We start from the raw sequence: 11531 nt of genomic DNA, 5'->3' as shown, positions 1-11531 counted from the left end.
TTGTTTATTATATCCTATTAATATATATCTTTTTTTTATGATTATATCATGTATGTGTAATGTAAATATGTCCGATTACGGATTGATAAGTATGCTGTGTGAGATGGCAACCTAATGTAATTAGGCAGCATAGATGAATAAATAAAGTATTTCTCTCTTCATTTATTAGTTGCTTAGGGAGAGCTGTGGCACAGAGCTAAGAAACTATTCTACAAACTCTAAGGACCTGGGTTCGAATCCGGCTGTCGCAGATAATTATTCTCAGTTACACAGTCGTGAGTCAATCCTATGGGTTCTCGAGCCCACCTCAGGTCCACCCATCCTCATGTTTACCCTTGGTTATGGAAAAATCTAGCGGCTGAGGGTGATATTGAAAAATTCACCTTTTATAACCGTCGTTCTAAGAACAGTGCTTCCTTACAAAGGACTAAACCCTTTCAGTATTCAATATGAGAGATTAAAATGATTATTATTTTTTTAATTGTTCTACTGTCATGGCTATTTTATTTTTTTATTTATTTCTATTTATTAATAATTTCGTTTAAATTAGTTTGTATATAGGCTGAGAATCACAAGAGAAGGGAGGTATGAAGGAGTGGATATACCTTAAATGAGGTTGAGAATGAAAAGAGGAAAAGAATGAATAAGGAAAATGTAATGTAACTTTCCTTGAGAAGGAGGAGGAAAAAATATTTACACAAAATACAATAAAATCAAATTTGAGATATATCATTAGCTTATTGTCAGTTATATTTAAAAAAAGAAAAACAAACTTTGTAACTTTGTTAAATAATACATGTGAGTAATTGTTTACCAAATAATGGATTGATAAATGTTCTGTGTTTTAACAACCAACACAATAACAACATGATCGTGGTTTTCTTAGAGAAGAGAACAAAGTCAAATATATATTGTGGGTTTCCTTTATATGCAGGAGGTGCAAGTTCATGAAAGGAAACATGCAATAATTTCTCCTCGAATGATAATATCGCTCGTCTAATCAAGATTAACAATATTTTAGATATTGCCTATGAAGATTTCTATAGTTCAATGATTCTTTCATTCTATGCTTGTTCGGCTATCAACTATTATTTATTTTCCAATAACGCCATGTTTTTCTAATCTTCTTTTTATGTTCTACAATAAATATGATTGAATTGGTACTCCAAAAAAAGATAAAAACCAAATAAAATTTGTTGACTATGTAAGCTATTAAGATACAAAGAAGTAAACAGAGGGTGAGTCAAAGATTATCTAAATATAAGTGAAAATATTATATAAAAAATGAACCAATTTTACTTATTTTTTGATTTAATGATTTTAATATAATTTTTCACCTATATTTCCCTAATTTCAATCCCACCTCAGTTTACTTCTTTGTATCTTATCATCTTACATCTCAAAACATGTTTAGTTGTTTTGTATCTTTTTTAGCCCTTATGAAACCCCGAAACGTAACAATTATATATATAATTATTTTATAATTATATATATATAAATATTTCCTTCATGAATTATTAGAATTAAAATTTTAAAAATAAATAGGTGACATACTTATTTTATTAGCATGAGGTAACATCGAGGCAAATGTAATCAACTAGCCCGCTGCAGATATCCCCCATCCTATTCTCTCCTGGCAGTGACAATAGCCAGACCGCCAGGCCGTCCGCGATCCTCCTGAGCCAATCGCAGAGCGGGGTATCTGTGCATGGCTCAACTCCCAACATCTTCTGCAGGCGACCGAGCAGTTCCCGCTGGAGCAGCGTTCTTCGTTTACTCCGACTGGCATCGGTCATCATCTCCGTGAACTGAGTTATCTGCCATCAATTAATTATTGAAAGTGAAGATATCATGTATAATTGCATTTCTAGTCTCCATATAAGTAATTCTAAACGAATTTCTTTCAGTGGATTCCGGTGTTAAAATATTTTTATTAGGTGAAGGTAAAAAGTTAAATATTTGTAATTGCGAACGCCTAATTCGGCAGATTTTTTTTAAATTCGTCATATATTTTTTGGTTTCTAGCTAATAATATCTTAAGTATTACAGAGTAAGATGATTATCTGAATTAGTAAAATTTTAAGGATTAAGTTAAACGTTATATGTTCGTATATAACGATTATGTATTAAGAGGTATACATAGATCTTAGATTTAGAAGGAAGGTTAATTTTTTTTTAAATATTATAGAATTTTGAAAGTTTAAAAAATGTTAAGTAGTATATTAAACAAGGAAAAATCAATCACTTGTCCTAACAGATTACTTCATAACTTCTACCAGGTTAGAGATACTAACAGAATTTCCGAGTATTCAAATAACAGCTTTTTATCTGAGATCTAATTTAGGATACATATTCTTCGCCTCAAAAATCACCTGCGAAATCTTTCAAAAGCAATCTTTGTAAAAAAAATATAAAAATAAAATAACAATGATTTAATGAGGTGTAGATAGTTGACCGTAGATTACTGATTGGAGAAGATTGTTGGGAGGGGGGGTTGCGGTCAGCAAAGAAACAACATAAATAAACAAAAAAATATTTATTTATGCCGACGTTTCGACCTGAATTTTCAGGTCTTTATCGGGGCTATAAAAACAAAAATACATCAACCATCATTTAGAGAGAAAAAAATTGACTAATAACTATGGAAAAAGACAGTAGTAGATTGATTACATTATTATTTATATACATATAAATGTGAGTAATAAATAAATGGTACAGTGGAAAGAATCTATAAAGAATTAGTTAAATTAATAATGGAGCCCCCGTTAATATATCATTTTTTACACGCTCTTTATATACATTTTATTACTTTTTGGGCTCTCATTATTTTACATTTTACAACTTTTTATTTATTTATTTTTTTTTACTCTCACATTGACTATTTTATCTCAGCGATAAAATCTATGTATATAAATAATAATGTTATCAATCTACTACTGTCTTTGTCCATAGTTATTAATTAATTTTTTTCTATCTCAATGATGATTGTTGTCTTTTTGTTTTTATAGCCCTGATGAAGACCTGAAAATCAGGACGAAACGTCGGCATAAATAAATATGTTTTTGTTTATTTATGTTATTTCTTTGCAGACCGCACCCCCCGATCATCTTCTCCAATCAACAATGATTTAAGTTGCTTTCATTGAAAAAATCACATTCAACCCCTGACCCGTTGATGATCCGGGAACAGATATGCTGGTGCTCTTTAAGCCAGGTCATGAGAACGAATGCTAACGGAAATAAACCCGTAACGTATATACTACTCCCACCATAAACATCAGAGAATCTCATAGCCTGTTTGACCTATGGCATCAGATGACTAATCAATTGACTCTGAAGTTGGAAACAGTCTGCATCAGTGCTAGGCGAAGTGAAATTAGTCGTTATAATTAATGTCTAAAGGTTTTGAGAAAACTAAGATGTCGGGACATCTTGTCTGTTATGTGAAAGCATTTAGCTGTAAAATATATTTGAAGTATGTTTGCTAGGAGAAATATCGAGGGAGTTGAAGCCTCGCCTATAAGAAACTCGGAACGTGATGGTTTAGAATGGTCAGTATATGCAGAGTTTTTTCTTTCAAGTATATTTTTTACAAAAATATTTTGGCAGTTTCAGTAAATGACCTCTCTGATGGCGTTCTAACCGGAAGGGAACCTCTAGTTGGGGTTAGGATTTGGTTGGGAAAGGAACATGTACTGAACAATTATAGTTGCAAAAATAGCAACAGATTAGTTATTAATAAATTGTTGCATCTAATCTATGCATGTAGTACAGAACTGCTTTCTTAGGTTTTATTAAAACGAAATTGTTATAAACAAAACTGTGCATTTATTCCAATAAAAGGAGGCCCCTCACCTCCGGACTTAAAATAGCTCCTTTTTAGAATGGCTAGCTCATTTATGACATTAAACATAACAGGTAACCTTAAAACACCAAAGGTAGTAAAAGGTAAGACACAACCCGAATTACTTTTCTTTCTCACTGAATGCACTTACTAATTCACTTCTTATTTCTGTTTTAGAGTGTTCGGAAAAAAAAAATCCAATAAAGAGACTAATATACAGGATGACTGGTAAATGGAAGTCTACAAATAGATTCGGGAATGATAAAAAAAAATGACGGATTTTCAAAATCAAAAGGAATACTTTAAAGGGAAGATAAACAATAGAATAATTAAAATGGGAATATATATGTATATTAGATGACTGTAAAAGTTTTATATATGAGAAGATAGTCAGAGTTGCAGTCAAAAGAGAAACCAAAATAGTTTACAACTATTTATTTTCCGACGATTCGTCCCACTTTGCAGGTACAAAAAAAACTGAGAATATTACTACAATAAGATACAATAAGGCAATTTAAGCTAGGATAAATATTATGTAAAAATAAAGTGATAAGAAATTACATATAAATAAAAGGAAGGAAGACGTAAAATAGTATCAATATAAAATAAAATTGAATAAACAATGATAAGAATAAAAAATAAGTAACAATGGTAAGAGTAAAAACTTTTAAAAAAATACGTAAAATATGCAGTTAAAAAAGTGCAGGAGACGAACATAAAAAAAAAATAAAAATAGAGATAAATAACGTCTTGAAATAATAATCATAAATAAAAAAATAATAATGATATTAAAATGATAATAAATGAGCTAAGATTTATTACGCCTTCCTTCCTTTTATTTATATTTAATTTCTTATCACTTTATTTTTACATAATATTTATCCTAGCTTAAATTGCCTTATTGTTGTAATATTCTCAGTTTTTTTTGTATTTTTTTAGCTCCGATGAAGCCCTGAAAAGTGGGGCGAAACGTCGGAAAATAAATAGTTGTAAACTATTTTTGTTTCTCTTTTGACCGCAACCCTGACCATCTTCTAATATATAAAATGGGAATAGATAATTGACAGATGTCCAAAGATTAAATAAAGGGATATGAAGAAGTAAAGAAAAAATATATAGTTTCTCATATAGTTTTTAAATAAAATCTAGGTATACGGTAAGAAGTTAAAAATAATAATAATAATTACTAATAAAATAATACCTTAATAATAATAATAATTACTTTACTTTTGAAGCAAGGGCCCCAGCAATATTCCTAGCGAAATCAGTCTGCTCTTCAGTAGGACAGCAAAAACAAGAATTTTCCATTTTCCTTAAACGCTGGGACTTCAAATACTGCTTCACGATGAAATTGACCGCAGATCGCGACTCCATCCTGAACTCTTCCTCCAATATGTGTTTCAGGCTGGAAGCATCATATCAAAGCGATCAAACAAAAAGCACATCCAGTTAAAAACAATGCTTGTTAAAATATTCAGAACTTTGGTTAATAGTTTGTTCGGATTTTATAAAGGAAACGAAATAAATAAATATAATACTTTATTTTACGTTTTTCTAAATTGAAGCACTCATTAAAATGCTAAAGACTGGACTACTTACACCCACGAGCGCGCATATATAAATTTCAACTTAAAAAAAAATATATTAAAAAAGTGTGATAGCTGAGACTGAATACCAGTGAGACTTTAGTTTCATTATCATTGAGAGCTTCAGATAAATTTGGGCTTTATTTTTTTCAAGATAAAAAGTGAGGCAATCTTCAAAAATATGTTTAAACATGGAAATGGAGAGGCAATATCGGCAATGTGGAGAGGGTAATTTTCTAATAAGGTGAGACAGTGTGACAGGCCAACACATTCTAAAGCGTGTTAGAGCAACATCATCCCTGCGGCTAGGATGTAGAACAGGGCTTTACTACTTGTTGGTTTTAATTTTTATTTACTTTAATTATCCTCTTAAGATATGTTCTTTCATATTACAAAGACTCTCCGAAAAAAAAAAATTTACAACTTACTAATTAACTTTACCTAAGTAACAAATCCGGTGTGAGGGTAAACCATATGTCTGCCATGAATTGTGTCATTCCTGGGAAGAGTTCTGGCCTAGCATTGCATTTTTTAGATTTAACTCTGAAAGCCCTTTTTTTGAGGCTTACTTCTCCACTTGGTCCGTACCATCTACAAAGGAGTGGACATTTGAAATTTATATTAACGAGTATTTTTAGCAATATGATATAACCACGTATTGATTCATTACACATAAATAAATTAATTCTATAAGCTTGCTATTTTATAAGTAGCTTTTTTTTTTTTTTTTCTTTTTCGGCCAAGACTCCCATTGGAGTCCTATACTGCCTAACCATGGTTGGGGGTCAGAGTTCTTCATTTTGTGGGACCGCCACTCAATGAAAAAAGTCAACGTCCCAGGCCGGATTCGAACCGGCACCGCCAATAGACATCAAATTGGTAAGTCTGTGTCTTAACCACTGAGCTATGGGCGGCCCATATAAGTACCTTTTAAGTTAAATTTAAAATATTTTAAATATTGAGTACCTCAAAATTACTTGAAGTTGGAAACAGAACTTAATTACGACATATAACTTCGTTATTACTGTTTTCACTTTTTTAACGATCAACACTTGCATTTATCCTGATTAAAAAAAAAAATTATGACTGAAATCAGCGACAAAATTGCGAAAAATATTTCAATTCATTCCATGACAAAAAAAACAAAACACTTATAGCGGTATACAGTGACGATAGTATATACTGACACAATTTATAGCTGAGCACAGCCAAACTAAAGATTACTTAAAGGGGAAGATGGTGACTGATTTCGAGTTACCATCTTCCCCTACAACCCCTGATGAAGACCTGAAACTGAGGTCGAAACGTCGGCATAAAATAAATAAATATGGTTTTGTTTATTTATGTTGTTCTTTGCTGACCGCACCCCCCGACAAACTTCTTCAAGCTTAAGTTTAAATTGTATCATTTTATTTAGTCTAGATAAGTGTTGATTTATATTTGGTTAAACGTGTATATGTATTCAATTTCTCATACATTTTTAATTATTACACACACAGATATCTATCTATTGTTTATATGCATTCACCAAGTTTATAAAATTACATTAGCTTGTTTTAGTGATGTACACATTTACTTTTCAATTTTTATTTATTTATTTTTCTCCTAGATTTATATATGTTAGAATTAATTTTTATATTGTACAAATATTTAATTTATATGGTATTTATTGTTATAAAAGCATATGTTTCCTTTTTCTATTTTGTTTTTTTGTTTATTTCATCTTTTTTAATATTCTTATTATAATAGCAATAATATGATTCAATGTTAACTTCACTTAACCTTGATATAGTATGCAGTAAAAATGGGAGTGAATGCTTCATCTATTATAGGCATCATAAAACTTAATTCTTTAGTTATAATAATATAAACATAGATATATATAATAATAATACATCATGATAATTAGGATTTGACGTCTCGAGTCATATGCAATCATACCTATATCCTCTAGGAGTAGCTAAGAGGTTGGTGTGATCTGTCCTTGTCAAAATATCTCTATTATAAGTCGGAAAGTAGAAATGACGGCAACCGCAATCCTGGAATCGAGGCGGAATATATAAATGTTGTCTACTTTTGAAAATATTGAGTTAAGATTTAAGTAAATATTTAAATGAATATTGATGTAATGTGCTACTAAAAGTATAGAGTTGGAGAGATGAAGGATAGCTAGGGAGTTAATTTCTCTTAAGTTTAATCTCTCAGCATAAGTTTAATTCTATTTCACGGTTGTTACACACTTAGTCGTGCAATAAACCACATAGTTTATTTCATAAATAAATATTTTTAAAAAATTTATTTATAAACATTTACAACTGTATTTAAATAAAAATACATCTAGTAGATTTGATGTTAGATTATAATGATATGATATAGTCATGTAGAGAAACTACTCATTGGTAGCACTCTAATAACATTTCTATATATTAGAAAGTCTTAGGGGCATTTTCTTTATTAATTAACATATAAAATGCTAATTGATGATACCCCGTGCATTTTATGTATCTTATAACACCACTTGTTTGGGATACAGAAAAAAAATTCGGTTCATCACAATTTAAAAAAAAAAAATTAAGCAAAGTACAAAATGCAACTAATAATTTCAGTTACTGTAATTTAATAAAAATTAACGATTAAAGTTTTTTTTGGATAAAACAATTGCAGGTATAGAAAATTAGTGGTTTGCAGTATTAAAGTGTTCCATTTGCAGCCAATTGTATTTCAAGGACTACTGTGTCGATATTGACCAGTTTGGTATCAAATGGTGGAAAACTTGAAATATTTACATTATGAAAATTACTCTAGTTTATAACTGTATTTATCGAGAAAATATTCCTTCGTAATAAAACAAAAATGAAGACAACGTACAGTTTCGTGATTTTCAGAATATTTTGTCCGTTTTAATCATGGGGAAAAATTTATTGACAAATATTGTTTTACATTTCCATCAGGTAGGTTTAATTTTCAACAATTTAAAATCAAATTGGTTTCATTTGAACCAAAAGGCTACCTAATACATGTTCTCAAATGTCGAAAAATACAAAAACGATAAAAAATATAGCCATCTTCTTGTTTCTGCAAACCTCTCAATTATATAGATGGTTTTTAGTGAGAAAAATAATTTTGACTTGTTTCTTTATAAAATAAACACCTGGTGATTTCGTTGGCTTACAAGTCAAAAATTGAATTTTGAAATATTAGATGATAATTTTTTTTTTAATTTTATAGAATTAGTAATTATACTTTTTATAAGAAGAATTTTATAATATTGATCAATTCTTTGGAGATTAATTTTTATAATATTTTAGACTGGACAAACCAAATAACTCAAAAATATAAAAATTTTGACTTGATGTGTTTCACTTGTAAGCCGACGATTTTTGTTTACTTATTTTTTTTTTTTTTACGAAATAATGATATTTTTCAATCAGAGTCTTGTACATTTTTCCGGACCACGATCCATTAAACTTTTACAAAATACATTATTTTTTTTTATAACAAAGTAAGTGAAAGACAGTGTATTAAAAAAATACATTATTCCTGGATCCATATGTTCAAAAATTAAATGTCGAAATTATGAGAAAAATTAATTTTGATTTTAAAATAATATTCCGAATATATGGCAGGGACTACATGTTTTATATATGAGTTTAGAGTAAGAACTCATTATGTTAATAATAATAACTAATCAGGTCTTAAATTGTGGATATAAAATTTAAATGGCTCTAGGAGTCACCTCTACTTTAAAACATCCTGTTAACTTTATTTGAACAATATTAATATTTTTTATTGTCGTTTCAAGACATTAATTTTCACTCATTTAAGAATATTTTCCAATAAAATATAAAAATAGTTTTCTCAATTAGAATTAAAAATTTCTAATTTAAGATTTTTTTTTTTAATAATTAAATTAAGTAAACATTAATAAAAAAGGGACTTACATTGTTCATCTTCAGAATCCTTTATTCACAATTATTCCGATTTTGACACTGGTTAAACTGAATACCATCCAGTGTAGTGTTGTAAATGTTCTAGTGTAATTTTTATGTTATTACCTTATTGATTTTGTTTCTGATAAGTGTCAGAAAAGTTGTCATAATGTTATTGTTATTAGGCTTGTGTGAACATATGTTACTGGTATTCTAGGTCAAAGAATAAACGGTAAATATACCTTTCCAATACATGAAGTCTATATTGCCATAAAAAGTTTGTAAAGTTAAAACTTTATAATCTGGCAGATTTAGAAGAATTAGGGTAGAGGTGTGGAGTACCATTACTGGAGGATTTTAAAAAAATATAAACTATTTCTGAATTATATTAATTAAAAAAATCCTACTGGTTCGCTCTATCAAAGAAACATCATATTTCGTTGTATAGATATTTTTTTAATTAATTAGATTCTATTAGTTTACAAACTATTACTTTATAAATGAAAAATATATCTTTATTTAATCCAATTAGAAGTAAAAAATCTCCTAGATATTAGAGATAGAATTCTTGGATGTATGTTCCTTTTTTAATATGTTTAGATCAGCCAAAAAATTAAAGATTCGGTAAAAGCAACGATTGTCGAAGAATTCGACAATTGTCTTGCGACACTAACCTCACTACCTCAAAATTTCATGTAACTTCTAAATTTGCTCAGGTGGCAGGTAATGAGTTCTTGTACCTGAGGATCGTTATAGTGAACATAATTGAGAACTATAATTTTCAACTATTATTCACATAGCACATGAATGAATAATAAAACTGGATGACATTGAAGATGGATACACAAATAAAACTGGCCATGACTTGCCAAATAAAACATTATCATTACTTACATCCAAGGAATGAGAATCCAATATGTAAACTCCCACACTATATGGCATACAACAGTCATTAGGGAAAAGGAAAGGAAATTTTAACCTTTAAATGTTAAAAACACAATAGTCGTAAGTAGTGATTATGAATTTAGAAAAATACAGAAATAATAATTTAGCTAAAGCAGACTATATATATATATTTTTTAATTGTTAATAAGAAGTTGAAAAAGTAACTATAGTAACCAAGACATATGGTTAAAAATAAAATAGCAACAGCTGGCTTAATAATATTTTTAGCTGTAAAATTTTAATATTATTCTTTTTCAGAAGTATGTTAAATTACAAAAATACACCAGTTTACGAAAATTTATGTTCTGCTCTTAACAATTTATTGAATACTAGATTGTTATAGAATCAAAGGCTCATATATAGGTTGTGTGGAGCTTAAAAATTAATTTACTAACTATGGGGAAAAGGATGTGTTATCAAGTGGTAAAGTATGAAAAGAAAACGTGCTAGAAATCATGTTAAAGCACATCTTTTATTTATGCGTTTTGATCAATGTTCATTAACTTCTACTATTGTATATGTTAAATGTTATTTCATTCCAAAATCTTAGGCATCCAAGATTATATAATAAGTGCATATTAATACTCTTATTTCTGGTGATGTGATTTTCATCTGGAAAAATATTTTTTCCTCTCATCTCCTTAAGTTGATTATCAAGTCGTTCCATAGTATACGTTTACTCATTTTTTATTACTAATTACATTGTAAAAATTGTTAATTATTTCAAATAAACAAAATTATAAGTACTTTAGAGGAAGGTATTTTGAAAATTCGGCATTTATGTCCTGTCAAACTATTTCAATGGGGAAAGACCTAGATTATATCAAATACCGTTTATTTGTTCATTAATATAACAAGTTTAATCAAAATCGTTCCAGTCGTTTTCGAGAAAACCGAAAACTCGATCAAATAAAGTGGCACTTTCGGACAGTTTATCGTATCGATAAAGCTACTGTCATATTCCGGGCACGTGTATAAGCCTTAGAGAAGAAGAGCCGGGAGGAAAAAAAGGCTCTCACCCCAATTTTCGATTAATTTAATGAAAACTATGTATAATTACTAGTCAAAATTGATGAGTTTGCCAAGCATAGGTAGAGAGAGGGAATAAAAATGGCGGCAGTTTCAAAACCTTAAAAAAAAACACAAATTTTTCATATCTTAAAAACTACCAACACTGGAAAATCTAAGAGAACATTATTTAAAGAAGAGTAAATTTTCTGAAATATTA

At 29.2% G+C, this 11531-nt stretch overlaps 1 protein-coding gene across 5 annotated transcripts; it reads right to left on the bottom strand.

Annotated features, from left to right (window-relative positions):
- Positions 1-1542: 1542 nt before the first annotated feature.
- Positions 1543-10422, bottom strand: LOC106685835 (uncharacterized). Of its 5 annotated transcripts, none has more exons than XM_024364231.2 (5): positions 10253-10422; positions 7371-7468; positions 5871-6020; positions 5066-5248; positions 1543-1817 (listed from the first exon to the last, which is right to left on the bottom strand). In XM_024364231.2, the coding sequence occupies exons 1-5, from the start codon at positions 10298-10300 to the stop codon at positions 1814-1816; spliced, it is 483 nt and encodes a 160-aa protein (XP_024219999.1). In that variant the 5' UTR covers positions 10301-10422; the 3' UTR covers positions 1543-1813. The 5 variants fall into 5 exon arrangements, with proteins under 5 accessions (XP_024219999.1, XP_014284252.1, XP_014284253.1 ...); XM_014428766.3 differs by having other exon boundaries at positions 5071-5248; XM_014428767.3 differs by lacking the exon at positions 10253-10422 and adding an exon at positions 9371-10139 and having other exon boundaries at positions 5071-5248.
- Between the last annotated feature and the right edge of the window lie 1109 nt (positions 10423-11531).

Source organism: Halyomorpha halys, unplaced genomic scaffold, assembly GCF_000696795.3.
Source record: "Halyomorpha halys isolate HHAL.00 unplaced genomic scaffold, Hhal_1.1 Scaffold748.1, whole genome shotgun sequence".
Lineage (NCBI taxonomy): Eukaryota > Metazoa > Arthropoda > Insecta > Hemiptera > Pentatomidae > Halyomorpha > Halyomorpha halys.
The sequence above is the reverse complement of the archived record's forward strand: the minus strand, read 5'-3'. Positions and strand labels throughout refer to the sequence as shown.